We start from the raw sequence: 18611 nt of genomic DNA, 5'->3' as shown, positions 1-18611 counted from the left end.
CCAGGATGCTCCACTGTACCTCAAACTGGGGCATATCTGGGGTGGCGCAGGCCCCTCGCTCCGGGCTATCCTCGATGCCCCCAGACTCGTCTTCCTGGCCGAGGCCCCCCTTGTTGAGATCCCGGGAAAACACCAGGCCCTCGGTCTCCGAGTCGCTTTTGTCTCGGTCAAGCTCAGGCAGGCTGCGGGAGAAGTCTTCGAAGGCGCTGCCATGGTAGTCACCAATGACCGTGAAGTCAACCTCAGCCTCCAGGCTCGACGTGGAGCTGACTGTGATGCTGGAGCACTTGCGCTCAATGGCCAAGTGGTTGTCCTTCAGGAACACCGCGTCCCTCTCCTGGTCCTGGTCCTCGTCTCCCGTGTCACTCTCTGGGGCCCTGGGACGAGGTGGTTTGACTTTCTCCTCTGAGCCCTCCCTTAGCCCTGCTCTCTATGGCCAGATAAAAAGCAAAGGAACGGGGGTGTGGGGTGGGAAGAGAGAGAGAGAAAGCAAGATGGTGAATGACAGAAGAAATCGTGGGGCCTTTCAATGTCTCAAATAGAAGAGCAGGTCAGGAAATGAAAAACACTCCCAGGAAGGTTCCTTGACATAACAAGCTTGAAAAACCCACAAAGTTCTCAAGAGTGGGGAATGCTCCTTTCCGAGGGTCTCCCGCTGATGGCCAAAGCAAGTACAAAGCAAACCTCCTGCCAGTTGGTTCTGGACAGGAAGCCCCATCCAAGGTCTGGATCTGGGAGCTTTTCAGAAGCGGCATCGTGTGCGAGGCAGGGATGGGAGCCTGGACGCAGGCCCATCCGTGCAGGTGGGCACCGAGAGACAGAAACCAAGGAGGGAGACCCAGGGATTTAGGGAAACCTGGGATGGGAAGGCAGGGAGGCTGGAGCCAAGAGCTTGGAGAAACAAAGAGGAAGCCAACATGGTTTGTCAATTCCACTGAGTCTCTGAGGGAGGGGGCGTGTTGGCTATGGGGAGGAACAATATGGGTTAAGTCCTGGGAGCTGGGGGCTACAGCAGTTCAGCCCTGTGTTCCGGGCGGGGCCGGTGGGCAGGGTGGAGGTTCTAGTCCCATCAGTGTAATTGACAACGGCAGGCCAAGGAAACGCTGGAGGGGAACCAGCAACTCTTGTCCCGCATACATACCTCTCAACTGGCCTGTCAGGGATTAAACACCACATGCACATTTTTGGCTGTTCCAGAACAGTCTTTTTAAAGCCCAATCTAACACCCACCAAATATATATACATGTATATATACATTTTTTTTTTAAGTAGTTGGCTTCAGGTTCTAGAGATTCAGTGCACTTAGAGATTCACTTGCTAGACTTAGCTTCCATTTTAGCCAGTTTCTGGAAGGTTGAGAGGTGTGAGGACACATTCCAGACAAGCGAGAGTTGAGCTGCCACAGACGGCATTGCCAGAGCAGGTGGGAGTCGAAGGCAGCGATGCACCCTGGCCAGGCGGAGAGGACCAGGTTCATCAGGGCACCGGGGGGGCTGCAGAGACCTGAGGGCCCGAGGGGCTGGCGAATCTCGGGTGCCCCCCTTTTCCAGGGGGGTTGGCTGCTAAGCTGGTGATGGGCTTCTCTTCCCTGACCGCATCTCCGGATTTGTTCTGGATTAGAGAAGATAGTTAGTCTTAAGCAGGCAGAAAGGAACTTGGCAGTGGGACCAAGAGGGAGCCAGCAGTGAAGGATGGAAACCTCTGGCCTGTCAGCTTCCCCAAGGCGGGAGAACCAGGGAAGGGAAAAGATGAAGGAAGATCGTTGGACAAGCCAAGCAAAACAGGTAGGAGCCCAGCAGGTGGGGGCAGCAAGGCAAAGCAAGTATGTAGTCGGCTGGCGGTGATGCCACCTTCTCCAGTGGGGGGGGGGGGTGTGACCCTCTGGGCACCAGGTCACACCAAAAGCTGAGGGCCTTTGTGGCTAAGCTAATAGTGGCCAAGCAGATGAACCCGTCATTCCGCCCGGGCTACCCTCAGGCCCGTGTCAGGAAGAGAACTCATAGGAATGGACAAGCAGCCTCTGATTGCAGTGATGACGAGGGGCCCCTGAAACATGCTTCTACAGAGCTACGGAGCATGCGGTCTGCTCCCCCACAGGGGAGGGGCAGCGGCGGGGGCGGGGGCTCACGTGGCCAGTGCCCACGGTGGTTTCCTCCAGCGCAGTTTCGCAGCCCAAATCGGGGGACACGAGCTTGAGGTCCGTGCATCCTTCCTGGGCAGATGTGGTAGCAATGCCCTCCCTGAAGTGGCTGGCAGCCAGCGGCGTCACTGAGGAATGGGTGGCCTTGGGGCCGGCGAAGTCCCCTGGGGGCTGAAGCTGGACGAAGCCCAGGTCCAGAAGCTTGTTCCGCTGTTGCTCTACCTGACCCATGGAGGCCTCTGAAGACAACTCGTTTATGAGGGCCCTTGTTTCACTCTGACTCGCTCGGCGAGTTTCGGCTCCATGGGTCTCAAAGATCCGAATTTTGTTGGCCACTGAGGTCTTGCTGATATCTTCCAGGGAGCCCTCTTGGCCCGCATCCTGGAAAGAGGTTATCTCCTTTGGCTTCCCTGAAGGGAACACCAACCCCAGGGGTACAGCCCCCTCGGCTCGTTCGGAGACAACTCTGGGCTTTCTGCTGGCAACGGGAGGTGCCCGGCGCTCACCTCCATCTGAGGTCACAAACGGTCCTCCTCGGTCCTTGGGCTCTGGGCTCTCTTTAAGAGGATGGGCATGTTTGAGAAACACAGGGGACTGTTCTCCAAAAGGATCCCCAAGCTGCAGAGGCTCCCTGGACCCATGAGGGGCTGGGCTTGGAGAAGTTTCCTCCAGAGCTGCCTGAGCTTGAAAGGGACCAGGAGAGGCTGGGAGGGGGGCGAGTACTTCCATCTGAAGAAACGCTGAGGCCTTTCGGTCCTCTGTCACGGGTTCTCCTGTTTGGATATGGACCCGGCCCTGGTCTTGGGGCAGGAAGTTGCCTCTGCCTGGCTTGGCTGGCTTCCTGACATCATTAGGAGGGGTGGTCCGAGGAAGGGCGCAGGCTGGGAGGTCTGGGCGCATGGTCCCTGCGCTGTGAGGTGTGTGGTTCTTCCATCCTGCTGGGGGACTGTTCTCAGCCTTTTCCACCAAATCTCCACCATTGGGGGCCTCTTCCTCCATGCCTACGTTGGATGCTGAGTAGCTGAATTCTCTTTCCACCCCCCGCCCAGCTTCTTCCCAGTCCTCAGCACATGTCTGCCTTGGAGAAGGTCCCTTACCGAGCTGCTCAGCAAAGCCCTCCAGGTCACCTGGTCTTCTGCGGTTCCCGCGGGACACTGCCCTTTCCTCTAAAGAAGGCTTGTGAGCTTCACCCTCTTGGTCCTTGTTCCTGCTGGAAGCTGCAGCAGAGCCCTGTGGGCCCGAGGAATTCAGCGCGGAGCTCTCTGCGAGCTCCAGCCTGGTCTCATCAACGGGAAGGGTGACCAGGTCCTTTTCCCCTTCCTCCAGAGGCGGAGGGAGGACTCGGTCTTCAGAATCTTTCTCTCCATAGTTCAGATAGAAGCTCCTCTCTGCAAAGGAAGGTTCGGTTTCATCACTCGAGTCAGCTCTGGCTTCCGACTGGGCTGGGTCCAGCAGAAATGACTGGAGTCCTCCCTTGTCGGAGGCTGGAGAAGGGACATCGGCCTCTGCTGACCTGGTCCCTGAGGCAGTGGGTCTTCCCCAAGTCTGGAACTCCTCCAGCTCCTTCCTCAGCTCCGTCTGGCCCTCCAGCTGACCACCTGAGATCCAGCGCTTCTTGATGGTGGCCTCCCCAGTGCCCACCCTCAACTGGGAGCCCTCCAAGAGGTTTTCTGCCAGGGCAGAGCCTGCGGCCAGAGAAGCCCCTCCTGGGCCTTTCCTGACCCAGGGGCCTTCCTCCCACACTGACTCAAAGTCTTCAGGGCTTGCAATCATTCTTCCTTGTTGCTGGGTCTTTGCTCTTCTAACTCCCACCATTTCTTCTGTGGCCACTTCGACTTTGAACTTATCCACCAGGATGTCTACTTTGGAGAGTCTGCCATCAGCAAGGGTATCTGCGAGGCCTGCCTTACTTTCTTCCTGCTGCGTGGTGGTCACTTTTAGGAGACTGAGTTCTTCTGGCCTAGTGTACTCTCTTTCTATAAATACCCAATGCTCTGAACCCTGTGTTTCAATTGGAGCAAGAAGAGTTAACATGAAATGTCAGGCACCTGAAGAACAGGTCCCTTTTTTCCTCTGCAAGAAGGACCAAAAGGTCAACATGTCCCCAGAACTGGCCGGGGGACAGAAAGGCATGACAATGCCAGTCAGCCTCATCAAGGCTCCCCTTCCCATCAAGGCACCCAACAAATTATTTACAGACTCCCCTCAACCACTACCCCAACTTGGTAAGATGGAACAGGGGTCTCATGGCCTCCCCATGTTAATCATGGGACAATGGGCATCCATGGATGGGCCCGGACTCTTCCTCTTCCTCTCTTAATAATAAAACTGCCACTATCAGAGGTGAAAGTAATTTACAACATTGGAATCTTTGAACGTTAGAGCAAAAACAACTCCTAAGACATCCTCTAGTCCAAGTTTCTCATTGTGCAAATGGGGAAACTGGGAATTAGAGGTCAGTGACTTCCCCAAAGTCAAGTTAGTTCACGGCCGAGTCAGGAAAAAGTGTCTGGGATCCTTGCTGACTTATCTCACGATCTAAGAATATGGATCCCAAATGCAGTCTCATGTCAAGAGGGGAAACATTGAATGAAGTTCCACGAGCCACAGCCTGAAACCTGACTTCTCTCCAAGAGTTTCTGGGAAGGAAAGATATTAGAATGAAAAATGTCAAATGTTCAGCTGAAGAGGTCAGTGCCAGTCACCACAGTGGCTTGAACAGCTTGAGTTCTGTGGGCTTCATTCCCAAAGAGAGGAATACCAAGGCCTATTCTTGGAGAATTGTGACAAAATCCATGGGAAGAGTAGGAAAGGGCTGAGCAGAAGACATCACAGAAGGAAAAGTCATCACTGGTGAAAAGCACCAACAAGAATGTAGCGCTGTCAGCCTGTCGACAAAGCAGCCCTTTGTCTCTCCCAGAGCCCTATAAACAGCACTGCAGGGGGAACAACAGACTTCAGAAGTGTTAAAAAAAAAAAAAAAAAGCCAGAAAGCCATTGGCATTCTAATCTTGCAGCCACAGAATACCATCTTCACTTAAAACTTCAATGTCCGGGACGCCTGGGTGGCTCAGTGGGTTAAGCCGGGCCTTCCGCTCAGGTCATGATTCCAGGGTCCGGGGATCGAGTCCCACATTGGGCTCTCTGCTCAGCAGGGGGCCTGCTTCCCTTCCTCTCTCTCTGCCTGCCTCTCTGCCTAGTTGTGATTTCCCTCTGTCAAATAAATAAAATCTTTAAAAAAAACAAAAACAAAACTTCAATGTCCAATACATAAGCCAGAGACAGGCCGCCATGTTGGAAGCTGGAGGCCTCGGCTGCCCCCGTGCCAAGGTACCACCCTCCTTTGAAATCCTTGCTCTGACTCCGGCCCCTTATGGCACAGATATGGAAACTGAGGCCTAGAAAAGGAAAGCAACATGTCCAAGGCCAGAGAGTGAGCTGGGGGCAAAGGCAGGTCTAGAATCCAGTCTCTTGAGTCCAAGTTCTGCAAAGTGCATCCCTAGTGAGCTATGCCAGAGTGACACCTCCAGCGGAGGGGAGAGATGTAAATACCTGGGCTCTGACGCCGATTATGACTTGGCGAGTCGTCTGTCAGAGCCCATAAGATGTGAAGGACTGGGAAGGTTCAGGGAGCACTGTAAACTCTCTTACCTCCACTCCCTCAATCCATGTTAGCAAAATCTCTATGGTTTTCAGGGAATCAAACCTCACTGAAAGAATCCTGCCAACAGGCAAGAGAGGTAAGAGGAAAGAGGAAAGCCCAGGCATAGGATTTCTGGTATTTTGCTTCAGGCTGCTAAGCCTCAGGACAACACCATTGAGCCATCCCAGAGAGAAGTGCCTCGAGAGCTTGTAGAAGCCACGTCTCTTTTCTCTTCTACTGGCGAAGCAGGGGCCCTCAGAAGCTCCCGTCTCCACTTGTCCTGATGTCATGAGTCTGGCAATGATGGCCAAAGATGGTCAGGGAGACCCCTTCTGGAATATGCTTGCCCCAAGTCTAACTAGAAACTAGTAGCTTAGAAGGTAGGCTGAGTGGGGTGGGAACTAGTCCGGTATAGAAAGAAAGACTCCACAGGAAGAAAAAAGGAAACATGTACTTCTATTTAGTTAATTTTTGCCAGACAATGCCAGCTCTTTGTCTAAGGCGATTAAATGTAATCTAAATGGCAACCTGTGAAGCAGGTACTATTGTCCTTATTTCCAAAGGGGAAACTGAGGTTTGCAGAGCAATCACCATTGCACAGATCACAGAGTGTGCGGTAAGGGAAGAAGCTGCTCTGCTTTTAACAAGTGAAAATCCTGAAGAGAAAAAAAGACTGAACAAAAGAGAGAAAACCTCCACTGGCACCAAAGCCCTGGTGTGTGTGTGGGGGTGCTGCACCTGCCCCTGGGGGCTGGTCTGAAAGCCGTCCAGACCCCCTTCCAGGATGGGAGATGGAATGATATCTGCTAGCCCTGCTTGGGTCCCCTGAGCCCGAGGACCTTCAGAACCTGCACAGAGCGCCCCCTGCCACCAGATGGAGGTACTGCAGCAAGGAGAAAAAGCCGGAGGAGGACGCAGACCAGTTCTGTCCACACGCAAGCCTCCAAAAACAGAAAGTCTCCAACCAGCCGATTCTGCGGATTTTGGACTATTCAGTCACCACCTGGGGCTCTGGGCCACATTCTGGGCCCTGTTCTTTACAGAAGACACCCCGAAGAGGGGAGGCAGGACAAGGAGCCCTCTAGAAACCACACCCTGGGAGAAACATCTTTGAAGAAAGCAATGTTCAGGGGGAGGGGAGGTGCTGAACTCCGGAGGAGGATGCCAGGCAGGAGGATGCCCAGTGGATCTCTGGGCAGCAGCGGGCACAGCGAGGCCCACGGACAGGTACTTCAGAAGGGCAGATTTTAATTCAATATGAAAACTTCCCAGTAGGGACTGAAGCCAAATTGGTTCCCTGTGAAGAACCACAAGAGCACCCTCTGTGGGAGTCGCTGGAAAGACAATTTGCAGGGATGCTGAAGAAGGGCGCTTGTTGCCCCCTATCACTGCCCCTCCTCGCCACAATGAGTCCAGGCAACTGTCCTTTGCTCTAGGAGCATCTCTGTGTTCTGGGGCCTCACTATTTCCCTAACTCTGGGAGGCTACTGACTCCTGTCCAACTCCTCTCAAGAAAGAGTGCTGATGGTTGATTTTTACACTGAGGAAAAATTGAGTAGACCTGTGATTTCTGTCTTACCACTTATGTCACTGACTCATGTCTCTTACTGTTTTGGCATATTTTCAGGAGCTAGAAAATTTTTCCATGGGAATTAAAAAAGGGAGATGCCCTCATACATAATATGCATAACACGGAGGTTCGGATCTCAGGGAGAAGGAAGTTCCACCCAGATGGTCTGTCAGCACTGTCTAATCGTGACAACCCCTGAGCTGTCGGCCTAGAGGGAGATGCAGCCCTCCATCCCTAGGCCTAGATTCTAGGCCTAGCAGGACACAAGTCCCAAGAGCCCTCTTCCGGCTGCTGTCCAGGGTGCAGAAGTAATGCCTTCCTCGTTAGAACTCTGGCCTGACCAGCATCTCTTCAACCCCAAGGAAGCTCCTTAGAGCAGATACCCACTTTTGCCTGCCTGTCAAGAGTTTGGAGAAGACAAAGGTGAAGGATGAATGTAGGACCATTCCCTACAGAGCCACTGTTAGACCTCACCCAGGCATCTAAACAGAGAAAAGACCCTAGTGGAGAAGGCATTTAGGGGTGATGACCCCTGATCTCAAGCTTAGATGTCAGAACCTGCCTCTAAAGTCAGGAGGGCCCAAGGGAAGAACATTCCGGCCTCCCCTGTGAAGCCAGAGCCAGACTCATATTTGTCCTGTCTTTCCAGAATATGATCTCAGTCCTGATTCCTGAGAAACAATGGACGAGGGAGGGGCCGGCCCTTTATGGATCCCTGGCATGGGGACAGTCATTTGTCACAGCATGGGGATACAAGGGCTACCCACTGCTCGACCTGCATGGCAGAGCCTGGTCCACCCCCCTCACCCCAGAGAAGGGGGTCTCTTTGAGACCATTAGGGTCGCTATGTGTGGGTGGGGAAGTGCTGACAGTAACCTCAGGAGACGCTGCGAGGCTTTTCTGAGTGAACACTTCCCAGCCTGTGGCCGTCCCAGGCTCAGGTGCCAAGTCCTGTGGAGAGGTGTCCTGGGTCCTCCGGGACTGCAGGGGAGGCCCGGGGCCGGAGGGAAGGGAAGAGGGAGGAAGGGAAGGAGAGACAGAGAAAGGAAGAAAGGGAGAGAGAGGAGCAGGAGAGACACACACACAGAGCCCGTAAATAGCCCAGCTTTGTAAACCCCACACCCTTGGAGTTTGTGGCTTAGGTCAGAAAGCCAGTGGGACAAGAGAGAGAAGAGTTGCCCCTTGTGGCCCCTTAAGAGATGGAGGCCCACGGTCAGCTGCCAGCCAGCACTGTGCCTTTGGACCCTTCTCTCCCTGCCCTCGCTGAAGAGGGTGCAGAAACATACCACTTTCGTTCAAGAGGCTCTCAATCAGGAGGCCGAGGAGCCATACCACTCAGACTCCGATTCCAAGTCTGCCCTGGGTGTTTTTGGTTTAGGCTATGGTTCAATCCTGCAATTGGGCTCTTAGCCCCTCAAAAAGTCATCTTTGAAATGAAAACCCAGGTTTGGCAAATGGGAACTTTTCTTGAAAGTTTGGAGTCCTGGGCACCTGGGTGGCTCAGTTAGTTAGGCGTCTGCCTTCAGCTCAGGTCATGATCCTGGGGCCCTAGAATCGAGCCCCACATTGAGCTCCCTGCTCAGCAGGGTGTCTGTTTCTCCCTCTGCCCCTCCCCCTGCTCATGTTCTTGCTCTCGTTCTCAAATAAGTAAAATCTTTAAAACAACAACAAAAAAAGTTTGGAGTCCTTATTTTGATTTAAGTTCCTACTGTTTTCCCCTTGGCTCAGATGAGGCCCAACAATATAAGAGAAAGCCACTAGGATCTCTGATGACACATCCCCGCAGGAGAGCCCTTTGCCAGCCCAATCAGGGATTCCAGTCACCATCAGCAATGCCCCATGACTGTACAGCACTTTCTGGTTTATAAAGTGCTTTTATACCCATAATTTCACTCAGCCTTCCCAGAAATCCTATGCAATGGCAATTCTGGTCTCCCTTTAGGCGTGCTGACTAGCAGCAAGGCTCAGAAAGGTGATATCACTCACCTAAGAAGCCAGTCCAGTCTTTGCCTACAGCTTCTCCCCATCTCCCAAATCTTCAAGGGCCTATAAATGCCCGTGGGGCCTGTAACCAGTCAAATGGCCCATAGCTCCAAGGTGATCTCCTAAACCAGAATTCTTTCTAGCAGTGGACTACACCTCTTGGGGTAACAGTGAGGGGCAAGTGTTGAAACAGACCCCACCTTTGAGTAAGACCCATCTTCTTGCAGTTCCAGCTATGACCAGCAGGTGGGGCACACTCCCAAGTCAGGCTCCTCGGAGGCACGGGAAGCGTCCCAGCCCATCTCCCCAGGGCTCATCCTGCCCTTCTCTGCAGGAGTCCCACTGGTTCAAAAGCCTCTGCATCCCTCCTCATCCCCAACCAGGCCACTCTGGTTAAGACTCCCAGGCAGGAGGAGTGGGGCCTGTACCCAGGAGGAGTGGACCGGCCCCCATGGCCCAGTCCAGAGTGCCAGGGGTGACCCCAGAGGCCCTCAACAGAAGCAGGTTGGCCCTCCTTCCACGGCATTGGACTTCAAGGCCCTCAAAGGATCCCTGGTGATTTTGTGAATCACCAGCCAGTGAAACTAACACAGCAGCCTCCCCCAGTGAGGCCCTGTTATCTGGCATCAATCAAATGTTCACTTATTAGATCAGGACTGCATCACCAAATTTCAAAGCATTCGAGGGCAGTACGTACACAGTTGACTCTATCCTGGTCTTCCCATGATTTGGTCTTGCTCCCAGCAGCTGTGATGTAACAGCAAATACAACGGCCAGGATACAAAGAAAGCAGGTTCTGGCCCCTCTTCTACCAGCTGACACTGAACAAATATGTTCCCATTCTGGGCCTCAGTGCCCCATCTGTAAAGTGATGAGCTCACACCAAGTAGGTTCTGAGGATCCTTCCAACTTTAAAAGGGGTTCTGGGGGGCACCTGGATGGCTCAGTTGGTTGAGCATCTGACTCGTGATGTTAGCTCAGGTCATGATCTCAAGATCGTGGGATCAGGCCCAGTGTCAAGCTCCCCACTCAGCGTGGAGTCTGTTTGTCCCTCTCCCTTTGCTCCCGCACTCACTCAAGTTCTCTCTCTCTCTCTCTCTAATAAATAAATAAATAAAATCTTTACAAAAGAAAAAAAGTGGTTCGGATTTGAAATAACCCTTCTTTGTGAGTCCCAGGACTCTCAAAATGAACCATTAAACCCCTATTGAGCATCTAGGCCCTCTACCAGCTCCTGTGTGTTTGATCTCCCTGGGTCCTCACAACATTCCCACAAGGTCAGTACTTCTATTATCTCTGCCTAATGGACGCTCGGAGAAATTCAGTAATAAGCTCAGAGTCACCCAGCTAGCAGGAATCAGCGCCAGAATTCATACCCAGGTGGTGAAAGTCTAGATCAGTTGGGTTTGAGACAAGGAAGCAGCAGTGCTAGAGAGAAAACACCGAAGTATAAATGGGGGTAAATACTTGCCAAGATTTAGCACTGCTAAAAATAATAGCTTAGAATTATAAATACAGGAATTCTCATGATCCTATCTTTATCTCTTTTGCATTTGAGAAAACACCCCATGCTTTCCACTCCGAAAGGCAGGTGGGTGTGGGATCCTTTTCTGAAGCAAGAGGTGCAGGTCTGATTTTCTTGGAGGATCTGTTCCCCTCTAGTGGGCTCTGAGGATCCTTCCAGCAGGGAACCACCCCCTCTCACACACACATCTCCCACCATCTGTGTTTTCACAACAGGCACTAAAGGATCTGGTTACTGGATACAACAGCTGGCATTCCCAAAGTTTAGGGTGCACAAGAATCGTCTGGGGGTATTTGTTTAAAATGCTGATCCCAGGGCTCTAGCTCCAAATATTCTGATTCTGTTGGTCAGACTTGGGGCCTATCTAATCAACAGAACCTGCTTTTCTAGCCCCCCACCCCACCCCACCCCACCCCATCATCCCCTCATGCGGCAACTGGGGGAGGCACACAGGTGGGAGGAGGAGTGTAAGCTGGTGCACAGCAACCTTCCCGACCCTCTTTACCCAAAGCCCCTGTTGAGGGGTTCAGGGTGAGACCTACCTCGTTGACTTTCTCAGGGGTGCCCTTGGGGGAGGGGGAGGCGGGCGAGGAGGGCAGCCTGCGCTCCCGCTCCCAGTCTCGGTCCCGGTGGACTAGCTTGCTGTTGGGCTCCTTCAGGGTCCGTTTGAGCTCGTTGATGCTGGCCTGGTGCTTGAGCAAGACATCCTCTGGCTTGTCTAGGAACTAGGGGTGGATGGAGAGGGCAGTGTGGGTTAGAGGAACAGCTCTGAGCAGGGGATGATAAGCATGGCCATCGCTGCCCTACATCAGCGAGGTGATTCCCGTCCATGAGTCCATCTCCCCTTCACTGCACCCCAGGAGCCAAGCGGTGCAGAGATGATTAGCCCCAACAGGTGCTCATAGCACTTAAAGTTAGACAGAGGAACGAAAAGCAATTAAGATTAAGAAGAGGAGGCTTCCGGTCAAGCACCACCTTTTCTTTCCCCCTTGCCTAGCTTCCGGCCTCAGAACCCCCAAGGCAACCCAAATCCCCTAAAATTAGGTGAGTCCCCTTTGGTGCTGTGTGTCCCTTCTCAACTGGGCATGGAGGTGACTTCCTTCTGGTTACAACCAAGGCACAGGGAGAATTGGCCCACCCTGTTTGCTGGGCTGCTCTGGCCCACTCCCTGACTTCCGGGGTCCTGGTCCCTGTGCATAGCAGGATCCACAGTCTAGGGCCCTGTCAGCCCAAGAGGTGAGCTTCTCAGATACTCCTAAAGCCAGGGATCCCCAGAAAAATGAGCCCTGCTCCCACACAGGAGCCAGGAAAAGACGGTTTTCAGCGCCATCTATGGTGAGCTACTACCTTAACTAATCACCCAGGGTCCTGTGGACACCTTGTGATACCAACTCCTCATGGGGAAACAGAGTGAGCTGTGGCCAGAGACAGGGGTGCTGCAGGGCCTTCAAGAGGGCAGAAGAAATGGAGACTTGGAAGGAGAGAGGTAAATCCTAGAGCTGAGCCCGGGGTAGCGGGAGTCAGGGGCATGTCCCCCATTAAACTGCCAAGCCCGAGCTCAAGCCAGTGCAGCAGGACAGAGTAACCCGCTCCAGGTCAGGTGAGGAGCAGCCTGCTTCTGGGGGCTGTTGGTTCAAGCACCTTTATCTGCAAGGCTGTTGGGAGTCCCGGCAACTCAACTCAGGACAAGAAGTGGACCATCTCCGCTTGTTATAAAGTCAAAAGAGCAGACTCTGGAAGAAGTGCCCAGAAGACTAGCTTGCTCTTGGAAAGGCTCAAATCTTCCCCTGGCTTATCTCTGGCACCCGCAGATCCGCCATGAGACGTGTGAGTTACCTCGGGGAGGAGACTGATGCCACCAAAGCCTTGCTTTCCCTCCAGACACCTGTCTGTACTTCCCATGTCCCCTCCTGAGCGGGACGGCCTTACAACGAGGTTGGAGAAGTCGGATGGATCGAGTTTGCACAAGGGGGGAGGTTTGAGCTGTAATGGACCCAAGATATGGCTTGTGACCTTCTAGCCTGACCCTGTCACGCGGCCTCTGGGCACTCGCAGTGTTCTCGGAGGTGAGAGAGAGCAGTGGAACCCTGGGATCCTTGATTAAGGTTAAGGGTTTTGGGGAAACCTAGTCCAAATGTCTTGCTGTGCAGATGAGGGGCTGGGGCCCAAGGGGGCTTACCCACGACCCTCAAAGGGTCAGGCTGAAACCCAGCTCACGTGACACCAAGGCCAAGCCCTTAGGTCCCAGCCCTTGGTCTCTTCCCTTAGGCCCAAGAGACCCGCGTCTCTGGCAGCGAAGGTGCAGAGAAAGAGCTGGGGACTGTGCGAAAGGGAAGAAGCTGTTAAAGCCGAGAAGTAAGCTGAGAGAAGCCACCAGGAAGAGGAGGAAGAGGAGAGGGAGGAGGAAAGAAGAGGCTCTCCCCGCTGGAGCAGCAGGCCCCACCCAGAGGGAGGGACAGCTGGAGCTTGGGAAGAGGCAGAAGCATTCGGAGCTTCCTCCCTGCCCCCCACCCAGCACGCCCACTCCCACATCGGTTGCCAGGAGATACAAAAAGAAGCTTGGGGTGAGGGCAGGGAGGACACAGATGAGTGGAGGGAGGAGATGAGTGAGTCTAAGGAAGGGTTTGGGGGGGCAGGGGAGATGAGACCAATAAAAGCACGGAATGGCCTGGAAGAGCTGATGGACACAGGTGGGATGGGGAGGAAGCATGGGGTGGTGGGAAGAGGCGGAGTGGGAAGCTGGTTAGGGGTGGGGGGAGGGCCGGGGAACCAGTTGGCCAGGGGGTGGGGTCTGAAGGGGAGCTGGGTAGATGCGGGTGGGGGGAGTCAGGGTGGTTGGGGAGGTGGGGAGGACAAGGGAGGGGCCTTAGGGGAGGAGGAGCAGAGGCAAAGCTGAAGCTGAGATGGTGCAGAATATGGGCCTGGGATGAACTATGGGATGGTGACAAATGAGCTGGGGATGTGAATGGCTGGGTAAGTGGTGACAGGTCCCATGCAGTACCTCCTGCTTGTGTCTCGGCGTGGTTTCCTGCTCCAGCTAGCGAGATGCGGGAGGAGGAGAAGGAACCAGCAGGGTCAGTAGAACAAATGGATTAGAGGCACCGCGCTGGCCCGGTACGGTGCAGCAGGTAGTCCACAGGGCTCTCTCCCAGGGAGCAGAGGCCAGGGAAGCTGGTGGACCACCCGCGGGGCAGTGAGGTAGACAGAAAGGGCGGGGTGGGAGGCAGGGAGCAAGCCCGTGGAGGTGAAGAAGGGGGCTGGGGGACTGTGGGCAAAGCAGACAGTCACACTCAGTAGAGGGGACGTGAGGGCTCTGGGGACTCATGCCTCCGCCGTCAGCCCGTGTGTTCAGGGGCCTGTGCTCCAAGCGGCAACTGCCTGATGGGAACATTTACACCTGTATGCGCCCCCACCCATGTGTGTGCCCACTGTGTGCACATCTGGGTACACGACCCCCCTCCTGTAAGAGGGGTCTACAACTGTGAGCAAATGCATGCTAGTGAAACCACGTGTCCCCATGTGAGTGTGTGTACAGGTATGTGGGGAATGTGTGGGGCAGCAGGAGGGAGCACACCTGAACCTCATCCTTGTGAGGGCCCACAAGGGACACCCCGTCATGCTCTGGGGAGGAAGGGGGACCCAGATCACAGTCAAAGGGGCAAATTAAGACTGGGCAAGAGGACACTGGAGTCCTCTAGGGGTCAAAGTGTCCCCGTGGGGAAGCAGGACAAAAAGAGGGCAAGGGTGCAGGCAGAGCAGCATGCTTCCCACCCACCATGAGGAGCTGCTGAGGTATTGGGCAAGGCCCTTCCCGTGGTACAGCCTGGAACAAGGGTGCTCTCCCACCACTGGGAATACCTCAAGGCCAAGGCCGAGGATAGACCCAGAATTAGCCTCCTGATCCCAGGTCAGAGGGTCTGAGAAAGCCAGGCTCCTACCTTTAGCTCCTTGATCTTGGTGGGGGTCCTGACCTCTCCCTCCTCGGCCTCTGACCGTCTGCCCCCAGACTCGCCATCCTCCTCCTGCTTGTCACCGTCAGGTCCTGTATCATGATTCTCACTGACCGAGGCTGGGCGGGAGAACTCCGCTAAAATGGGCAGAGATGGCCGGGTGACTGTGTAAGACCTCTCCCAGGGGGAAAAACGAGGAGCCAGTCCTGCCACCCGCCCAACCATGCTGAAGTGGGGCATCCTCGACACATCCGGGATCAGGAGCCAGCACACAGAGAGGGGAGAAAGCCTTGTCCAGGTCACACAGTTACCTCCCAGCCCCGCACCCCCTCTTGACTTCTACTGCACCAGAGTCCAAGCTCAAACCTCAAATCCATCACTTCTGGGCTGTGTGACCTTCGGTAAGTTACACAACCTCTCTGGGCTTCAGTTTCCTCATCTATAAACAATACCTACTTTAGGCAGCTGGGGGAGGAATGAATAAGCTCCATATATATAAATACTTAGAAGAGAGACTGGCACAGAGCAAGCCAATTCAATCAGTGCTGGTCCACAAATGGTGAGGTTTTTGTCATGGTGGTGGTGATGGACACTTGCTTGACCATTATGTAGCAGTGAAAGCTAAAGTTCTGAGATTTGCAAATAATTTAGCCTCTTTATAAATCAGGGGAAGTTCAAGGGGACTCCTTCTCACCTACTGGTATCCAAAGTAGTTCTCTGAATAGGAAAGAAGGGATAGAATGATGGGCTTTACACTAGGCACTGGGCATAGCCCAGACTATGCCCATGGATTATGTCTTGGTGGGGAAAAAAATGGCTGGAAAACACTGAATTCAAATGACCAGAACACAGATTATCCTTGGGATTGGCCTAGATTAAAAGAGAATAATTAGCCTATCTATTCATATAAATTCACTCGGCAAAGTTCCCTTTTTCTGCACATTATTTCATTTGATCCACACAATCCTTTGTGTTGATGGCTAGAATGGGAATCCTTATCCTCATTTTACAAAGGATAATATGAGATTCTGAGAGAGGAAAGGTCCCACTGATGACCTTTCAGTGGCTTAGGACAAAGACCCAGGTCTCCTGGCTTAGAGTCCAGACTTCTGGTCCGCCCTGGATGAGCCTCACCACCTCTAGACCAATCCTTATGACCGTGCACAATCTGGGCTTCATTTAGGCCCTGGCAGAGCAAGGGAAGCTGCAGGGGAGAATAGAGAGCCTGTACTTTCCCTTTGCACAAATCTTAGCTCTCAGCCTTGTGCCCACTTAAGGAGAAAAGGAGCTTCCTCAGCCTCAAATGAACCTCTGCAAAACTGTATGTTCTCTGAACATAATCAAAGAATCCTGGGACAGACCTTGCCTTCATATTGCAAGCAAAGTATCAGACTCTCCTGACCACCCGGAAAACTCCTACATATCCTTCAAAACCGTGCACAGTTGTCACCTTCTCTGCAAAGCCCCTTCTGCCCTCCTAGACAGAATTAATCTCTCTTTCCTCATGGCTGCTCTGTATTCTGCACATACTTTTCCCATGGCTTGAATTGCCTTAAATGCTTACAAACCTACCATTCTATAAGCTCCTCAAAGGAAAGGGCCATACTTATTCCAATACTCAAAAAATATTTGTTGGGCAGAACTAACTTGCCTGGAGGCCTGCCCCCATGTGTTCTGGGAGTATCCACTGTTCCCCCATGTAAGTCCCCACCTCTTACTTTAAGATACCCTCTACAAACCCAAGAATAATCGTAAACTATTATTAGGTATAATTTGTTAAGGTCCTTCTATGTGCCAGGAACTTTTTTGGGGTCTTAGAGAGGTGTTATCATGCCTAGTTCTCTCTGTAACACAGCAAAGTCAGCATTATTTATTTGCAGAAGAAGAAACAGGTACAGGGAAAGTTTAGCTACTTGAGACCTCTCCTCCGTTCACGTGTGGATATTTAAGGACCACTTCCTGGTCTGCAGAGCAGCTTGTGAGTATGAAGGCTGGGATTTGAATTCAGATGTGCCTAACAGAATCTCCCTACTGCCCATGTGCCTTCTGAACCTCTCCTACAAACTCTGGTGTGCACAGCCTGGGGGAGGGTCCTGGGCCCTGAGTGCGGAGGCAGGTCTGGGCCAAGGCCTGGGAATCTTCATGTTTAACCAGCTCATCCATGACTATGTTTTGAGAAGCCCTGGTCGGCTTGCTACAGGACAATGTAGGGCCAGTTCTCGTTGATATTAAGGGTACCTGTCAGCTCAACAGAAATGAGGGCCATGGAGGACAGCATGTGGCTGGATGTCAATCAGTTCACTGGAACCAAAAGAATGACCAGGAACAACAAACCCTCAGCCTCCAGTCAGAAAGACCTCACCAGCTCCACACTGCAGTGACCATATACCATTCTCCTGGCATGATGACAATCTGTGACTCACTAAGCATCCTAAGGAGAGGGCCCAGAAACCCATATGGCTGAACCTGGGACCCCAAGAGGCCACAACTCAGGGAAGTTGCAGGCGTCCAGAGAGTGGCAATGTCACGTTCTAGTGGGAGAGATGCCAGAGACTGGGCGAGACCGCCGAAGGCTGCCTGGGGACAAAAGTGCTCCTGGGCCACTGGGCCTGGTGCAAATCAACCGGTGAGGTGTCCACCACTTTCTCCGTTCATCCCGCGTTAGCTGGCACGCCCCCTCTTCCCACTAAACGCCCCCCTTATCCACCTCCAGTCTGGGGCGTACCTCCATCAAGACTGCGGGACATGGTGTACCGTTTGCTGGAGGAACGCTCGAAGAAGGGTGCGGGCCGGTCAATGAGGGCGCTGGCCTGGCGGGTCTGTGCCTGAGTCCTCCCACTATATCGGAACTTGGAGCCCATCACCAGGAAGCCCTTGGGTGGGGGCTCGGGCGACACCAGCCTGTAGTGGAGGGAGGAGGGGAATTAGACCTGTGCTGCCAGGCCCAAGGCTGGACTACAGCAGGTCTTTTAACCCACTGTCCCACCAGCTACAACTCGAAGTGACCCACAAAAGGAGAAACTTGGGGAGGGGGGATTTCTCGGAGTCCCTCCCTCCTAGCTCCTTCTCCGGCTTCCCCATCACAGAGTATCCATGTATACTCACGGCCTCTGCCCGGCCCCCAAGGCCCCACCCCAGGGCTCCACCGCAGGGGCAGGCTCACCGGAAGAATGTGTGATGCTCTATGCAGACCTTCCACAGTCTCTTGGCTGACCGGTGGTTTGGGAGCTTAAAGCCAATTGTGCTCTCAAACTGCTCATACTGCAAAACCAAGGACAGCGGGTTAGAAGCAAGGCCAGAGCTCTCTCGCCGCTGGTCCATCTTTTCTGAACTCTTCTCGGGCATGTGTGACTTCAGGCTGTTTATTCATTGATTCATTTATTTCTTCAATGAAGTGGACTGAGCCCTTACTTGGCAACAGGTCCAGTGCTAAGCAGCAGAGCACCATGGTGACCAAGACGGAAGATTCTCAGGGACGGAGAAGGGCTTGCTCTGATAATAAATTAGTAAACAAGATCACTTCGGACACTGATAAGGGGGCCTGAAGGGAATGAACAGAGAATGCCTGGGCAGGTGCGGGGGTGGTGGTCAGGATCTGTCTTAGAAAGGGTGATCTCGGGATGCCCTCTAAACAGGTGATCTCTGGGCAGACATCTGAAGGACGGGGAAGGAGCCAGCTATATGAGAAGGCAGGGAAGAGGATTTCGGGTAGAGGGAACCTCAAAAGCAAAAGCTGGAGGCAGGAAAGAGCTTGGCTCATCCTGGGAAGTCAGAAGGCCGGAGGGCTGAAGCACAGTGGG

At 53.5% G+C, this 18611-nt stretch overlaps 1 protein-coding gene across 16 annotated transcripts in view; it reads right to left on the bottom strand.

Annotated features, from left to right (window-relative positions):
- Positions 1–18611, bottom strand: part of EPB41L1 (erythrocyte membrane protein band 4.1 like 1) — a 121916-nt gene that overhangs the window by 22100 nt on the left and 81205 nt on the right. For 6 of the 16 annotated variants that reach the window (XM_059406919.1, XM_059406923.1, XM_059406927.1 and 3 more), the window contains 9 exons: positions 17975–18072; positions 17537–17712; positions 14800–14948; positions 13863–13898; positions 11404–11586; positions 8230–8334; positions 2129–4141; positions 1504–1611; positions 20–430 (listed from right to left, as the gene is read on the bottom strand). In XM_059406919.1, coding sequence (XP_059262902.1) covers positions 20–430; positions 1504–1611; positions 2129–4141; positions 8230–8334; positions 11404–11586; positions 13863–13898; positions 14800–14948; positions 17537–17712; positions 17975–18072 — 3279 coding nt within the window. The remainder of the gene's footprint in view (positions 1–19; positions 431–1503; positions 1612–2128; positions 4142–8229; positions 8335–11403; positions 11587–13862; positions 13899–14799; positions 14949–17536; positions 17713–17974; positions 18073–18611) is intronic. The other 10 variants (XM_059406930.1, XM_059406931.1, XM_059406932.1 and 7 more) reach the window with 8 other exon arrangements.

Source organism: Mustela nigripes, chromosome 7 (genome assembly GCF_022355385.1).
Source record: "Mustela nigripes isolate SB6536 chromosome 7, MUSNIG.SB6536, whole genome shotgun sequence".
NCBI classification, from domain to species: Eukaryota; Metazoa; Chordata; class Mammalia; order Carnivora; family Mustelidae; genus Mustela; species Mustela nigripes.
Note: the sequence above shows the minus strand (reverse complement) of the source record. Positions and strands in the feature narration are given on the sequence as shown.